Source organism: Grampus griseus (assembly GCF_964374135.1).
Source record: "Grampus griseus genome assembly, chromosome: 4".
Taxonomy (NCBI): Eukaryota; Metazoa; Chordata; class Mammalia; order Artiodactyla; family Delphinidae; genus Grampus; species Grampus griseus.
This window is the reverse complement of record NC_138997.1, coordinates 42,089,867-42,107,792: the sequence shown is the minus strand read 5'-3', so window position 1 is coordinate 42,107,792 and position 17,926 is coordinate 42,089,867. Positions and strand designations below refer to the sequence as shown.

At 34.7% G+C, this 17,926-nt stretch overlaps 1 protein-coding gene across 2 annotated transcripts in view; it reads left to right on the top strand.

Moving 5' to 3' along the window:
- Positions 1–17,926, top strand: part of CFAP299 (cilia and flagella associated protein 299) — a gene marked incomplete at both ends in the record, with an annotated part of 629,105 nt that overhangs the window by 262,615 nt on the left and 348,564 nt on the right. The window contains one exon of one of the 2 annotated variants that reach the window (XM_082653736.1): positions 15,556–15,606. The exons of the other annotated variant lie outside the window; for it this stretch is intronic. Within the exon in view, the coding sequence (XP_082509862.1) occupies positions 15,556–15,606 (51 nt within the window). The remainder of the gene's footprint in view (positions 1–15,555; positions 15,607–17,926) is intronic. 2 annotated transcript variants of the gene reach the window in all.

Genomic DNA, 17,926 nt, shown 5'->3' with positions numbered 1-17,926 from the left:
GAGCTCCTAGATGTTCCTGGGGTCTGCCACATATGCATATGTACACATTATATTATATATATATATATTGCTGTGTCATATTCCCAGAATGTTTATTCACAGAAAAATTATTTTTTAATTAAAGCCATCAGTGATCTTTAGTAAATGAATGACGTTTACATTTCTAAAAATAATGGGCAAACTCTGAAAAAGAAGAATAATGGTGTGGGTAACCAGTTTTACCAGATAATAATATACATTAAAAATCTATCATTACTAAGTCAATATGGTACTGGAGTGTGAAAAGACAGAATGCTCAGCTATGCTAGTAATCAGAGAAATGAAAATTAAAATGAGTTACAGTTCATGCCCATAAAATCGGCAAAAATTAAAAAGACTGATCTTTCCAAGTGCAGGTGAGGATGTGAAGAAGTAGGAAACCAGGTTCAGAGATGGCAGGAAAGTGCATTGTTAAGTGCACTTCAGAGAGCAATATCTGGTTGAAAGAAAGATGTACACAATCTTTAAACTGGTAGATATATATCTAAGAGAAACTGTCGATCATATATATAAGAAGATGATTACAAGTAAGTGCATTATAGCATTGCTTAGAATAGCAAAATAACCTAAATGTTCACAGACATGAGAACAAGTTGTGGTCTATTTATGGAGTGGGATGTACAGCAGTCAATGTGAAAAGCTAGGTGTATTCTGTATATCAACGTGGAGTCATCTTAAAAACATCATTTTATGTTAAAAGAAAAAAAAGTGTGTTTCAGAATGACATGTGCAGGATGGCCCTCCCTCAGTCACTGACAAGCTCTGTTCCTTTCTATGTCTCAGTTTCCTTATCTGCCTATTGAACTAATCACAGTATTAAGTTAGTAGAATTGGTGTGAAGTTGAAAGGAACTAACACAAGCAAAGTGCTTGGAACTCTATTTGGAGCACAGTAAATTCTCAACAAATACCATTATTGAAAACATTTATGTAAGCTTTAAAAACGTACAAAGTCACTGAACATTTTTTACGGATATACTCAGTTCTAATTGTATAAAAACTTCATGGGGTCAATATACACCAGATTTTGGAAAGTGGTTATATTGTGCAAGGTGAGAAGAGGTTGGAAAGGAAAGAGAGGAGAAGAATAGAATTGAAGAACAGACTTTTATGTAATGTTTTATTTCTTTAAAATTTATGATGCCAGTATGGGAGAATGTAAAGATTTAAGCAAGTTACTTAGCTGGATGTTGGCTAAGATGTAGTAGTTATGGTAGTTATGTTAATAAATATTATTCATGTTAATATTTTTTGTAATTTTCTTTATGCTTGAAATATTTCATAGTCATAAATGGAAGGAAAAAAGATTATAATATTTTTGGAAAAAATTTTAAATGAGTGAGTTTAAATTTATTTATTTATTTATTTTTTTGTGGTATGTGGGCCTCTCACTGTTGTGGCCTGTCCCGTTGCGGAGCACAGGCTCCGGACGCGCAGGCTCAGTGGCCATGGCTCACGGGCCCAGCCGCTCCGTGGCATGTGGGATCTTCCCTCACCAGGGCACAAATCCGTGTCCCCTGCATCGACAGGCGGACTCTCAACCACTGAGCCACCAGGGAAGCCCTTTAAATTTTTATAAGGAAATAAACAAAAAAAATGCAGCCAAGAGGTCAAACGCACAGGGCAAATTTTGGGGTGGCAGTTCACAATTCTTTTGCCTCTGAGAATGGAACCCAGATCCAGAAGAGGGCCTCCAGAGGCCACAGGTGTCCTGCTTTCCCCTATGCTCTGGATGACTGATTCATGTTGGGCCAATAGGATGTTCTCTGGTGGGAAGTGACATTAGAAATGCTGAGATACACTACCAAGAAGGCATTGATGCTAAGACAAATGGTTCATGAACTCCAACTGCTGAGTTATCTGAGCTGCCTATGTATCTACTCTTAAGTTTTGAACATTCAATCCTGCCTTTGAATCTGGGAGATATTGCAGGACTGTTCCAATAAAACCTCCATTTTGCTTAAATTAGAGTCCAATTCCTGGTTTACAGCAAGGGAACCTACAATCTTACAATTAGTAAAGTTTATCTCTGATAGAGAGGGGATAATCATTTAGCAAAATCCTTTTGTGGGAATATGATATTTCCAATTTCATCTAGAATAAACCTCCAAAAGCATTGGTAGAGTTGGAATCTATGGATTCATGCTCCATGTGAATCTAAGAAACCTATTACTTCCTCTAAACTCAGTTCTGTGTACTTACTTCTCACACAGCAATTCAAAGGTTAATTGAAACAAATTTTCGAGAGATGCAATGCAAAATGCTCTGAGTCCAGTGAAATGTAAAATTAATGGATGTGCCAATTGTGGTGACATACACAAGGGCTTTTATTTTTTAAATGTTATATGTTAATTAAATTATACATCTGTTACTCTATATAAGCGAGGAAACATTTACAGATTGTTTTGTATTTGGACATGTGCAGTGGAGGACCAGTATATTCATGAGGCTATTTGACCATTGGTGTAACATATAGTAATATTTCTTTCTTCAAATCCATAAATTTTAAGAAAAAACTTCTGGCTACTTAATGTTAACAAACACGATGATTTTCATAAAGTGAGTGATACAAAAACAACAGGAAAAGAAAATTTCTTGATACATAAAATATGCTCTTAGAAATGAATGAATTAACTAGCTCTTCTGTCAACAGATAGTTTCACTTCCTGAAATTAACAGAGGATCTCATAAGGAAGTTTCTACTGAAAATTAGCTGTTTACTATAATAAATAATAGAGCTGACCTTCAGCACAATAAGAGGGATATAACAAAGATTGCTCTTTAAAATTTATTAACATTTTTGCTCAACACAATTTGCAAAACATGATGGTGAATTTGACAGAAAGTTGTAATACCTAATAGTTCTAATTTAATGTTTGTGGTGTTAGGAAAAAATTATATCATATTCAAAAGATTTTTTCTTTTGATTTTTCAATTGAATATAATTTAGAACTTTAAGAGATTAGTAGATATGTTCTTAGCAAGGTCTGGATCACAAACAGAAACTTAGCAGCCGTGTTGATTTCTCTTTTCCTCTTTAACTCCAGTATGTGGTGAATTAATTAAGTGCTCTTCTTTTTTCCCACATTCTCCAGTCCAAGCAAAGGTATGTATTATAGCTCTAAGCACATGACAAGATTGTGTTCCTTTAGATGAGAAAAACAGTGTAGTGTTGCCAGGTGCCTTTCTTTGGACCAGTTCTACATGTCTGACCATTGCTGGTCTCTATATTTACTAATCTTGGGTAGAGAGGTTCCAGGGGAGGGACCAGATCTATACCAATGTCTTCATTAAACTCAAGATAGCAAGAATACCTGCTTCCTTTGGCATGGTAGGGGGCCAAATACATTTATACTCAGCTTTAGTTCTTGGGAGATGGAAGAAAAATCTCAGAAGGATCATTTTATCTGTCACTCTTTTTTTTTTTTTTTTAGAAATCTCTATTCCTCTTCATATTTGATCAGCATAGAGCCTTTGCAGTGTTTACAAATTACAATTAAGATAATTGTCTTTTATTGAATGTTCACTTTTTGTTGGCACTTGTAATTTGTCAAATTTATTAGCATAAAGTTATTCATAATATTCCTTGATCATTTTATTATCTGTTAAATCTATAGTGATATCCACTTTCATTCCTGATATTGGTAATTTGTGTCTTCTCTTTTTTCCTGAGCTGTCTGGCCCTGAAGTTTATCAGTATTATTGGTCTCCTTATAGAACCAGTTATTTGCTTCATTGATTTTCTTTAGTAATTTCATATTGTTTATGCCATTGATATTTGCCCCTTATTATTTTGTTTCTCCTGCTTACTTTGGATTTAATTTGTTCTTTTTCTAGTTTCTTAAGATGAAAGTTTAAGTCATTGATTTGAGATTTTTTTTCTTTTCTAATATAGGTGTTTTCGTGCTATATATTACACTCTAAGCATTGCTTTAGCTCCAGCAGATATTTTGATAGGTCATGTTTTCATTTTCATGCAATTCATTTGATATGCAGTACAAATTACTTTCTGATTTCTCCTTGGATTTCTTTTTGACCCATGAGTTATCTAAAAGTTATTATTTAGTTTCCAAATATTTAGGTATTTTCCAGCTTCTAAGATTGCCCCAAGGTCTAAGATTAATTTATTAACTTTGATTACCTGTGCCTCTTCTTCCTTTACTGCCATGGTCTTATCATTTGAGATCAACAGACTAATATATCACTGTTCTAGCTGATGTTCTTTCATCCTAGTATTGTGTTCTTATGTGACCCCTGAGGAGACTAGAGGTTTTGGTTTTTTGTTTGTTAATGTTCTCTGTTGCCAAAATTACTTCTTTGTCTTCTGGGGGAAATCATTTTTTATGTATTTTTGTCTATCATGTTGCAAGATTCTTCATTCATGTTTAAGAAAAAGGCAGCATAAAAGCTGACTATGAGCTCTGATGGGTTTTGCATTAACCTGTGGTTGGTCAAGGAGCTTACCATAACGCAGCAGCCCTCTTAAACATGGAAGACTTTGTTCCGTGGCTGTTCTGATTCTCCCCAGGGACTTTGTGCAGTTTCTTTAGATATTAATCTTCAATTCTTTGGGTGTTTGAGGATCATGACTGTCTAGCTACTGATAATTGTGTTCATGCAGGTGGAGTATATTTTGACTGTCTTTCTTGTTTCTAGCTCACTTCTTAGCCTTTGGCACTTATGTAAGTGGAATCTCTGAGTTCTGAGCTTCTCCAAGGCTCGGCTGATAAAACTGGTTCCCTACTTGGGTGCAGTTCTCTCCCCACTCCCTCCTGCCATCCATTCTTCCTTTCCTCCTTTGTGAATAGGCCCAGTTATACCTGATTCTCTTTTAATAATAATGACAGGTATATTTTAATCCTTGATAGTTACAGAGCTTTATTTTTTAAAACAGAATTATGCCACTGTATCCTCACCACCAAGAATCTAACATTTGATATGAGCAGAGTGTGCTCATATAGCTGTATAATTTATAAATTATACAAGAAAATGTTCTGTTCATTTATTAATGTAATTTTTGGTAAAGCACATTTTCCCATATTTTAAAGATTTCTAGGAATACTAAGAAATGTAATATATACACCAAATTATATAGGAACTCTTCGGGCGTTATGTTGAGGGGGCTTGTTCAACACTTTGTGTGTATGTGTGGCTTTGCAATAGGTGTTATTTGATAGGCCAGAACTAAGATGACTTCTTAATTAAATGCTTTCTACCTTATTGGATTGGGGTTAAAAATAAAATGACATCTCAATTATTTGAGAACTAATATGCTGAAATGAATATAAAATTCAACCAAATGCTGTTGTTCTGAAGACCTAAGGGATAAGGTATTGTTGAAAGAATTCTGTATACCACTTTGGCATCTGTAGTCAGGTTTGAAATATTTATTATGTATGTATTTACTTGTGTGTTTTCTGAGGTAGTGGAGCTCTTAAAGATTCTTGGTATAATATTTGGGGAGAAGAAACATCCAGTTCCAAAATATTTTCTCTTTTGGGAGAAGTGAAGTTGGCAGGGCACGGACTATGTAGCACTCTACATCTGGCCCATGGTGAGGGCTGCCATCGCACTTACCAGTCTTTGTGTGATTCACCTGAAGGAAATAGAATTAGGAAAACAAAAGATCTCATTTTCTATTGTTATCTTTTTAGAGTCTGGGGGACAGAGAGGGATTGTGGAATGAGGGCAAAGAGAAGGGAGGGAGGGAGGGAGGAGAGAAAGACAAGATATATTTGACACCAATTTCATCATGAACCATCATGAACACCAACTTCATCTTAGAAATGAAGGGAGCAGAGTGCATCTTGTTCAACCCTTTTCCAATATGGAAATCCCTTTTTCAGCTTCTCTGACAGAATAGTTTAAATACTTTCATTGGCAGGGAGCTCATTTCTCTGTAGGTTGTCATTTACATTTCAGAGTCTAACAGTTAGAGCTGGGAAAAATCTGCCTCCTCTTAGTTACTTGTCTTCTGGAATAATATAAAATAATGCTGCTGCCACACTGATTTTTGAGGATAGCTTTCATTTTTTTCTTTCACATTTTCTGGCCTTTTTAAGTTAACTTTTTTATTTCCTTCAATCACTCTTTATTTAAACATTCAGTATTCCGATTTTTTTCTTGAAACTCCCTAATTTTCAGTGTCCCTCAACAAACTTCTTAAAATTAAATTATAACATACATATAAAAGTACACAACTTGTAAATGTGCCGCTTCATAGATTGCCATAAATGAACAAACCCTTTGATCAATACCCCGAATAAGAAAAAGAACATTATAGATATCAAAAAAGTCCCCTCTGTGCCCATTTATTCACTACTCTCCTACCCCCAAATATAATCATATTCTAATTTCTAACACCATTGAACAGTTCTGTCATTTTTGAAATTTTATGTAAATAAAACCGGATTGTCTGAGGTCTTTCACTCAGTATGTTGTTTGTGAGACTCATCCATGTTGTTGTGTGTAGTTGTAGTATATAGTATTTCATTTCTGTGGTTTTTCACTGTATAATTACACAATTTATTTTTCTATTTTACTGTTATGGACTGTGGATTGTTTACAGTTTAGGACTGCTAAGAATTATGGGGCTATGAACATTCTTGCACACGCCTTTGTGTGCATATGTACATGAATATTTCTATATCTATTGGATATATACTTATAAATGAAGTTGTCAGGTAATAAGTTATATATATGTTTAGCTTTAGTAGATAATGCCAAACACTTTCCAAAGTGATTGAGCCAATTTACATTCCCAGCAATCATGTATGAGAGTCCCTATTGCCTCGGTCTCATTAACATTCATTTATTTTAATTTTTGATTTTAGAAATTCTAATAAGTGTGTGATGTTATCTCATTGTGGTTTAAATTTGCATTTCTTTGATTATTGATGAGGTCTTCCATGTGTTCATTGGTCATTTGGATATCCTCTTCCGAGAAGTGTCTGTTCAAGACTCTTCCATTTCTCTGCTGTATTTTTTTGCCTTTTTCTAATTGATTTAAGGCATTTTCCATATATTCAGGATAAAAAGTCTTTGTTGATTGTTTGTGCTGGAAATACCTTCTCCCACTCAGTACCTTGACTTTTTGCTCTCTTAATGAAAGTTCCTAGTTTTAATGTAGTCTAATTTATTAATCATTTCCTTTATGGCTAGAGCTTTTTTTTTTATCCTGTTTAAGATATCTATGCTATTCCAAGATCATAAATATATATTCCTATGTTATCTTCTAGTAGTTTTATTGTTTAATGTTTACGTTAGATGTATATTTTACCTGCAATTACTTTTTCAAATATGGTGTGAAGTAGAGGTCAAGTTCCACTGAGATACCTATTGTACATCCTAACAAAGACGCCAAGCAGGCATAGATATAAAAATTTGGATTTCCAAGTGGAGGTCAGCATTGAAGTTAAAGTTTTAGGAGTGTTCAGCGTACAAGATGCTGCTTAAAGTTATGTGATTGATTGCTATTGCTAGAGAAATGAGCATAGATTGAGAAGAAGCCTGAAGACAGAGCCCAGGGGCATGCCAACACGTCACCTGAAATTACATTCAGTACTCTGTTACATGTTAGTGTGGAGTACAGCATACTAACATAGGGCAGAGTGTACTATAGATTCTAGCCATCTGGATACCACCTTCAGTAGTGTATCCCATGATTGTATTGGCTTATGCCACAGTCAAGGCAGAACATAAACTTAGTTCAATGTTATGGCAAGCCAGAATGTCATATTTTTTAATATGATTTGTTAAGCCAAATGCTTCATTCTGCACTAATGGAGTTAATTAGTTGGCATATAAAAGCAATAATTTATATTTTTTTCTTGAGCATTTTATGAGGTTTTCATGTTATTTGGGTTATTTGTCTCAACCTATCAGGATACTTTGGAATTCTAAATAATTAATCCAACATGTTAGCTATCTGTCATACATACAGACATTCAACATTTATAGATTTGATAAGCAAGGGACTAATAGGGAATATTGGATACTATAGGATCATATCTTGAAATCTTTGGTACACTAGAAACCTTCCTCCTCTAGCTGACATTGCTCCCAAGCTCAAACCTTGTTTGAGCAAAACTGTTCAACTATGTCTAACTTACTGTCATCCAGATCATATTTCCTCAGCTTTTCTAGGAAGGAAATCTTGAGAGAAGCCATCTTTGTTTGAATTCTCACTTTAGGTAGTCTTGAGTGGGGCACCTAATGCTGAAATATTGCCTACATTCTTGTCAGAGTAAATTACTTCCAGTGTCAATTTATTTCACCTCTGCGAGAAGGAATATCCACAAGATGGTATGATGCATGCCCAAATGTCACATTTGGCCTCCAGCCACCTCCAACAGTGTGAAAGTAAAAACTGTGCAGAGTAGCTTTTATTCAGCCAAATTCAAGAAGAAAAAGTCCCTGAGCATGCATTCATTTCAGTTGCAACATTTACGAAGTGCCTGTTTTATGCAATGCACTGTTTCAGATGTTATGAAGAGTGTAACATGAATTATGGATCCCTGCCATCACACCATATACCTAACTTAGAGGTCTGTCACTTATATTGCTAGTGAGTCCACAACTCTGTAATTTTCTTCATTTTCCACGTAATTTGTTCCCAGATCGTTTCCTGTGATATTGCTTCTTTGAGACACCTCTTTGTTACAAGGTGCTTTTCTAAGTTCTTTCCAGCAGTGACAGTATTTGACTCTTTACAGCCACATGCCTAATATTCCTATCCTGTGAACCACCTTTGATTCTCTACTGTCATACAGAGGTTTGGTAATGAGAAACAAGGACACTGAGTCTTTTAGAGGTTAAGTCATGTAGTTTGTGGCCAGCGGGGTCTGGAAAATAAATGCCCTCATGTCCAGTTCTATTCTTTTTTCACTAGTCCACAAAGTGGGACTTCAGAATTGCAGAGGCATTGAATTTAAGGACCCTTATTAACAATGAATACAGACTCAAAACTCTCTTGGGTGTACCTCATGACCATGTTGTTGTGAATTTCATGTAAAATGAGGTATTGCCGCTCCTGATCTTGCAAGCTACTACTGTTACACTCCTAGGAAATCTTTGAGGTCTGAAAACTTGTGTTTAGATTACAAGGGATCATTTATTCCTGAAACATTTACAGTAGTGTTTTTATAAGGCATGTGACCAAATCATAATATGTGCCTTTAGTGATGAAGGAATAAAGGTTGTTGATTATCAGTTGGAAACTTGGATGTTATACACTTGAAATTGGGATACAAAACAAAACAAAAAGCTAAAGATGACCAGATCTCAAAGAGAAAAATTAGTAATCCATGAATAATAAACAGAGAAAATATTTTTAAAAGGTAGGGTGTCAGAATACCTCTGAGATCAGTTTAACATATATGATCCGCACTTATATATAGCAGATTACCTAAATTCAAACTGACCTTGGCCACTGTATGGGAGCAGTATTTTTGAAAGAATGAGCTGTACTAAAACAGTTTCTGCAGTATATTAGGCACAAATATGCTTTCCTTCCATGTTAGGCATGCAGAACTTTTTCCCACCTGTTTATTTTTCCTTAAACAAACATATTATCTGATATAACTAGTCCAAAGAAAATTTTCTCTTCCTCTATGTGAATGAACTCCCCTCTTACCCTTTTGCTAATTCCTGGAGTTCTGATGTAGTTCAGGATCTTATATTACATCCATGTCACTTTTTGGAATCACTTCAGTGGTATAGTGACTTGAATTATTTTCAAGTATTTAATCAGCTTCTGTTTGTCGGTTTTCTCCTTTGACAGTGTAAATTTATTTTCCAAATGCAAATGTATGATAATACAGACTGGCCTCCCTGTGCTGTTATGAGGTTTGAAACAAAAAATAAGTTTTTGTCTTAAAGTCTTTTATAGCTGCAAAAAGTGGCAAAATTAAGACTGCTTCATCAAGTCTGTACTGTAGCTCTCATGACAGTTATTAAATACTGTGGCTGTTTATTTTCTTTTCATCATTGAAAACTTAAGATGTTTTTCCATGGAAATGGACAGCTCCTAAAGGAATGGTTCTGGGTTTCCAAAATATAAGGAAGAACTTTTCTAATAAATGGATTTAGACTTATTCTGTGATTAAAAAAAATAGTAGGTGCCGGATTCAGGGTTTTAGATTTATAGCTGAGCTCTGATATTTACTAGTTTGAGCACTTTGGGAAAAATGATATGCCCTTCCTGTACCTCAGTTTCCTCAGTTATGGAATAAGGATGATAGTGGCTCTCAGTCATTGGATTATAGAATGCTTTAAATGAGACAGAGTGTGTGATGTACTTAGTGAGTGCTCAATAAATATTAATTATTAAGATTTACACACAAGATTATTATATAAAGTAGTGACCTTCCCAGAGGGTTGAAGAATGGCATCACTAGGAAAGATTAATAACGTTCAGTTACCTTTTGTATACAGGTGATGAAATTGAGACTCAGAGGTGACAGGTTATTATAGCTATCTTAATTACCTAACAAGGTAAATTGAAGAGGTTAAGCTTTAAATCTCACTGTTTTATCATACAGCATTATTTAAAGTGGAAATTTGTGCTAGTATAACTTAACTTTTGCCTAAATTTTGAGTTTATCTGATTTGGATATTTAAAATTTTTCATTTGATGAAATTTCCTTAATGGAAAATATACCATAGTTTGTGCATTTTGAGATGTAAGTTGTATGAATAAATAAACCATAAATACTGTTGGAGTTTGAGGACATTATATATGATTTCTCTGTTCCTCACCTAAATTTGGATTTGATTTAGAGAAGATCCTAAAATCAGACAGAATGGGAAAATGATATTGATCTTCAAACAGATAAATAAATGTATATTGAATGGGTGGCTTAGGATGAAAGCAAATGGGCTTGCCATTGCTATTCTTTTTCCCAGGATAGATTTTGGAACAACTAGTCTAAAGGGAAAGTTCGCTCTACAGAGTGGAGTTTTCATTTACCTAGGATCACTACACCACTTCACAGTTACAGCTTTTTTAGCTCTACCTAGTTGAGAGAAGCAAGGATTACTAACTTGTCCATTTCTGTAGGGAGGAGTAAGAGGTAGAACAGGCAGTTTTCTTAAAAATCAAGAGGTTCCAAGTGAGTGTAGATGAGGAGAATGCAGGGATGAAACACTAGATGCAGACCTGTTAAAGTTGGACTACCTGGCAAGAATGTTGGCAATCACTGCAGTTGCGTACGATTATCATTATCCTAAAGGCTCTAGCTTAAGAAATAACCTAATGAAATAAAAAACATATATGTAAACATGGAAAGGAAGAATTCCAAGAATCAATAGTGGACGATGATGTCATTTTTTTCAAAGTTCAATAGAACTAAATGAAAAATTATTGGAACTACTAGGTGAGAAGACCAAATATCAGATCTTTGCCTTCTGCCAGAGAATTCCAGGATAAAAATTTAAATATAAAAAGTAATTAATCATTAGATTTAGGTTGATGAGAGACAACTCCAGCAGCCCTGGTGACTAACCTCTTTTCCTTTCTTGGTTGCTTAGCAGAGAACTGGCTCAGAAGGTGTAAGTTAGTTCAACAGAAGAACAGTCACTGGGGTCCAGAGGCAGCCCCTTTCTAACAGGGCCATCCCCTGATGAGGAGGTTTCTACTGATACAGATCTCATAGATTTCCCTGACCCTTAGCCTTACAAATATGTGGGGTGTTACTGACGTGAACTTCCTCTCTGCTGGAACATTGGCCATGTGCACATGGATATGAGCAGTGGATGATGAGAGTTGAGGGTTGGGAATGCTGTGTGTTCTGCTGCTTCTCTGCTTGTCAGTTTTCTCTTGATAACCCCCATGTTCTATCTGGACTGTAAAGTGTTGGTGGTGTTTGCCCATGACTGGCAACTAGGAAGCAAAGAGGGACACCCATGTTTCAAGATGAACACAGGAAAACAATCAATAATCAAAGTATGAGTCATACAAAAGTATGAATTGCACATCACATCAGAAAGGCAGAATGGGTAGATGTCAGTGACCTTGGATTGGACACGTGTCCCCCGAGGCCAGTGTGATACCAGGAGGAAAAATTTAACCCTGGGAGGATCAAAAAGAGAACAGGGAGGAGGAGAATTCTGAGCCATCAGAATATTTTTCTCAGAGAAAGTGTTTAAAGTAACTGAGTTTATTTTACACTGGCACGATTACATATTTTGCCACCAGTTGAAATGGGGACTCACGAGGTAAGTTCAGTTATACAGAAAAAAACTTAAAGCTCCATTTTTCATGGCTGAGTTATATAAAATTCATACCTCAATTAAAAGAGAAATTGTTATTTGTATCCTACTTGAGGTCATGTTAAGATAATTTATTCATATTTTAAAAAGTGGGAGTTAGATGATTTTCATTGAAGAGATACTTCTGTACAAATACATTTTCTTTTGAACAACATTTACTTTTCAACCAAATGCTTAATAAGTATGTCTGTGACTTTATTTTCCAAGGGTAAAAAGTGGCCTAATGGGAGAAGAAAAATACCAAAATGATTTTCCTAATGTGTTTCCATAATAATAATTTTTCCTTAAACATAAAAGAAGTTACACTAATACATCTAACTCTAGATACAGACTGGAAAGCTGAAAAACTAGATTATATAGCCAAGAGGAAATAACATTATGAAATACTCCTACTGATTTACTACATTACCTTTTAAATAAAAGAAATAGAAACAAATGTTAGGAATGTTCTTTCAAGAATAGCTTTTTGCTTGTGGTATTTCATTCTGGCTCTAAACATAACCTACAAATGAAATGAAAAGAGGACATTTATTTGTTTTTATAGAAAACCAAAAAAAGTTTGTTTTGTCACCTACTTGATAACACTTCATTATGCCAGCTTTCTTTTTTTGTTTTTGAATCTTTTTCTTGAGAAATAATTTTAAACTATAGAAAAGACACAAGAATAATATAGACAGCATCTGTATACCTTTTACCCAGATTCACCTATTGTTACCTATCATTTTTAAGGACACTTTTCAAAATTTTAATATATTGAGTACTTAAACAAAAGTTAGTCATGCTGCATTGTTTTGTGTGTTTCATGGGCAACATCCCTGCTTCCAGGGAAGGACAGCTGTAGCCAGTCCTCACAAGTCCTCTTAGGGCAACAGGAACCAAATTGCCTTTCTTTTGTAATTCTAAGAGGGGCCACTCCACTTGTTGAAAAAAGAGTCAGTGAAGCTCCCAACTATTCTACCTAATGAATAAATTAAAAAACAATAAATAAATAAATGTGTTAGCAAGTAAATAAGTCTTAACAATAGGTATACATTTTAAAAGTGAAAGTCCCAATTTCCAATCTCACTACTCCTTCTGCAACTAACAGTATCTCGTAAAACTTTCCAGAAAAATTCTACGGATGTACAAAGATGTATGGCCATCACTATAGAAACAGGTATATATTGGGTTGGCCAAAAGGTTAGTTTGGGTTTTTCCATAAGATGTTATGGAAAAACCCAAACTAACCTTTTGGCAAACCCAATAGTTATAGACATATATAGAATTATAAATACATTTGTAAGTGGAATTACAGATACAGATTTAGAAATCCTTTTCCATATATAGTCTAATGAGATTATACTGTATATACTCTTCTGCAGCTTGCTCTTTCCACGTAGCAAAATATGTTAATTAGCTTGTGATATTAGGTCATATAGATCTACCTCAATCTTTTTAAAAGCTGCATAATATTTCATTGTGTGTATATGCCATAATTTTTTAATCCATACTACAAATGATAAGTATTTAATTTTTTTCTTTTTACCTCTTGCTGTTACAGAACTAACAAATATCCTTATCGTAACTGAGTTTCTGTAAAATAAACTTCTAGCAGGGTATTTGTGCATTTAAATGGTGATAATAATTGTTAAATAATTTTGATAATGGTCATTTGATATTTCTTGTGTTTGGAACACAGTATGCATTCAGAAAATATTTGTAGAAGGAAGGGAGGGAAGGAGGTAGAAAGGGAGGGAAAGAAGTAAAGAAGGCTAGTCTCTTGGGGACAGTTTCCTTTACCTAAGTGGAGAAGAAGAGGGACCTTTCAGACAAGATTATGATTGCCTTTACTTACAAGTTTTCTACTATGCTTTATATCTTTGTATTTGCATACTTTTAAAATATTATGTAATTTTTATATCTTTCAGAGGCCAGCTTGACTCTTACTTCCTCAGAAAGAATATAAGAAATAGAATGTTAAATATTTTTATTGTATGGTCCTGTCATACCCTAAACTTCTTTATCACACTTGCATTTTCCTTCAATGTCTGTTTCCTTAGATCAGAAGCAAGAAGCACCCTAAGGATCGTGTCTGTCTTGTTTGTCAGTGTATTCTCTACATGAGGATGTCTAGGTGTTCAGCATTTGTTAAAAGCAAAAAGGTGGTGGAGAGAATTAGAGAGAGGGAGACAGAGAGATAGGGAGATATAGACACAGAGAGAGAGAAATAGAAAGAGAGAGAGAAAAGAAGGAAGGGAAGGAGTGATTGAGGGAGGGAGGAGAGGAGGGAGATGAGAAGGTTGATGATGCCAGGAGTTAGAGCTGTAAATATGGGAGAAATAGGTAAAAATGAATGGTGAGAAAGAAAAAACTCACAGATATAAGAATCTCAGTATTTTCTGACTAGAATAGGGAAACACTGGGTCATTTTTCAGCAAACCAAAGGAGTTGACCATAGCTTGGTTTCTGACTGCAGAGTGAAAGCTATGAGTGTTGGAAGGTCCAGAATGAGGATTGTTTGGAGGACTTGTTTTTCCATGAAGTGGTGCAAAGATAACTGGGAAAGGTAACACTGTAAAGATGAAATATCTGCTTTGTATTCCTAACACTGTGGGAATAGGAATATAATTACGATCATGAATCCATCATAGAGGGGCCACTTGGAAATTGCACTGGACTCAAAGCTCATGTAACATAAGAGTGTGAAGGTTACATGAGGTAGTTTTGCTTATTTTTATTTTACATTAGAATGTAATGTAGACATTTATAAAACATTTCCTAGCTAAAATTTCTTTTTGAATCTACTACATTATAATTATATAACTCTTTATCTATATTTCTATATGTCTCTATATACATACAAAATATAATTATAATGCATAGAGACATTCACATTCACAAATGAACCATCTTAAATTTAATACCATTCATAAGTGTTGTTAAACCTAAAAAATTGGGAAGTAGATTATTCAATTTATAAGCTTCTTGCTTTTTCTGTTTCACTCTCCTTTTTTGGGCCATATGTCTGTTTTCACCAACATTGGAAAGTGGGTTCTTGAAAGGAAAGTAAATGAAATATTTAAATGATTAATAGCAGGTTGCACATTTTTTGTTCATTTTACTTATCAATATTCTCATATTATCAATATGCCTGATTGATGATTGATGTCAACAATAACAGAAGGTGGGATTCAAATTATACTCTAATAGGACCATTTGTTAACCTGTGGAATATGCCTCATTTGGATTTCCTCTCAGTTTATTGGAGTTAAATCAACAGGAGGCTGATGCTGCTCATACCTTGAAGAAGCAACTGGCAGAAAGTAGTGCTCGTGGAAAAGTTTCCTTTACAAGTTAGAAAAACATTTTGGCTTCATCCTACATATACTACACTCCAAGGTCTACTGCTACCGTTTTCCAAATTACTCACTGGCTTGATGAATGGCAGTTACAAGTAGTGCTTTTATTGCAATACACAGGTGTTGTTGTTTTCCAATTTTTATGAAGTAAATGGAGGGCTTTCATATAGAAAAACTCATTTTGGATGTAATAAAAGAACCTAGATTTCTGCTTTTTAAAGATCCATACAACGCCTACATTTTATTCTTATTTTGTAAAGAAAGTTTATTTAAAGAACCTGTCTTTCTTGGCATTGATAGAAAGCAGGTGTTACCTAATGGGATGAAGCCAGGAGGTTTAATGAGGAATAATAGAGAGTTAGAATAATCATGTTGAGGGTCAGAAAAGGGTTAGAATTCTTATATACAACTGAGTAAAGCTAACAGTGTGTGTGTGTGTGTGTGTGTGTGTGTGTGTGTGTGTGTGTGTATCTATCTGTGGGCATGTATGCAGAAAGAGAGAGAAAGAGAGGTTGAGAGGGAGTGGATGATGAAAAGGAGGTGAAAATAAGGAAACGTGTGAAAATATTTCCTGATAAAATTTAATTCTACAAATGATTTGGGATTACCTACATTTAAGTTTATTTCAATTGTTTGAGGTTCACAAAGTGTGTGAAACTTTTAAATTAGGGCTTATAACTCAATATAAAGAAATGTAGGGATGAATTTCTTGGAAAAGTTTCTGAGGGCTTTTTGTATAACTATACTATTTGCTATTTGAGCACCTTACTATATCCAGAAACTTAAGGTTGTTTTGGGGGAAAAAAAGTTTACATTTTGTTAAATAACATGACTTTGTAAATCAGTAGGACTCTTGCCTTGTCTATAATTATTTATACTAGCAAAATTTTACAGTACTTTGTGACTGCCTGGAGGGGTGGGATAGGGAGGGTAGGAGGGAGGGAGACGCAAGAGGGAAGAGATATGGGAACATATGTATATATATAACTGATTCATTTTGTTGTAAAGCAGAAACTAACACACCATTGTAAAGCAATTATACTCCAATAAAGATGTTAAAAAAAAAAAAAAGAAGCCCTGGTTTGGGGACTGGCTTTACTTTTATCTAAAAGCATTTTACCTACTTGGGTAGCATATAGTTAAAAATGTATACTAGAAACACAAATCTCTGTTGAGATAATAAAAGATTTGCATTCACCCAAAAGAAATCTGAATAATATTCATAGTTATTACTTTCTCCCCATATGTCGCCTTCCTCCACACATGCGTGGCCTTCCCCATTATCAATATCCCTCAACAGAGTGGTTCATTTGTTACAATTGATGAACCTCATTGACACACTGTGATTACCCAAAGTCTATACTTTGCATTATAGTTAACTCTTGGTGGTGTGCATTCTATGGGTTTCTAAAAATCCTCTGTTCTCTGCCTTTCCATCACTCCCCACTGTCCCCCAGCCTCTGGCAACTACTGATCTTTATACTGTTTCCACAGTTTTGCCTCTTCCAGAATGTCATATAGTTGGTTTTATATAGTATGTAGACTTTTCAGATTGGCTTTTTTCACTTAGCAATATGCAGTTAAGTTTCTTCCACATCTTTTCATGGCTTGATAGCTCATTTCTTTTTAGTATTGATTAATATCCCACAGTTCATTTATCCATTTACCTACCGGAGGATACCTTGGTTGCTTCCAAGTTTTAGTAGTTATGAATAAAGCTGCTGCAAGCATCTGTGTGAAGGTTTTTCTGTGGATGTAAGCATTCAGTTCTTTGGGTAAATATCAAGGAGTGGTCTGACGATTTTTTAATGGTGCCTTGAATGTTTACAACTCTCCCTGTCTTTTTGTTTATATGGCATTAGTGAATTTTTTTATAATTTCTATTTTATGTATAACAGTATGTATTGGTAACTTTTCAGTGGTACCTAGCCGGCCTATGTATTTGCCTGTTTGTATGCTACATTCTGTGACTTTTTGTGACCATATCCCTGTGCCCACTAGTGGATTTTTGTCTGGTTAAATAATGATTTTGTTTTAATAGTTCATAAATGACCCTCAAAATGATAAAGTGAAAAGAAGCCAAAAATTCTAAACTGTCTTTGAACAAACCAAATGCATTTTAGTAGTTATTTCCTTCTTTGAATCATATCCAGCCAATATTTTACCCATGGGAAGTTTCTTGAAACTTTACAAAAGGCAGAATAATACTCATTAATATCTGTGGATTTTCAGATAATTTGCGTATTTATTTAATCTTTATATTTTATGAGGTAGATCTAA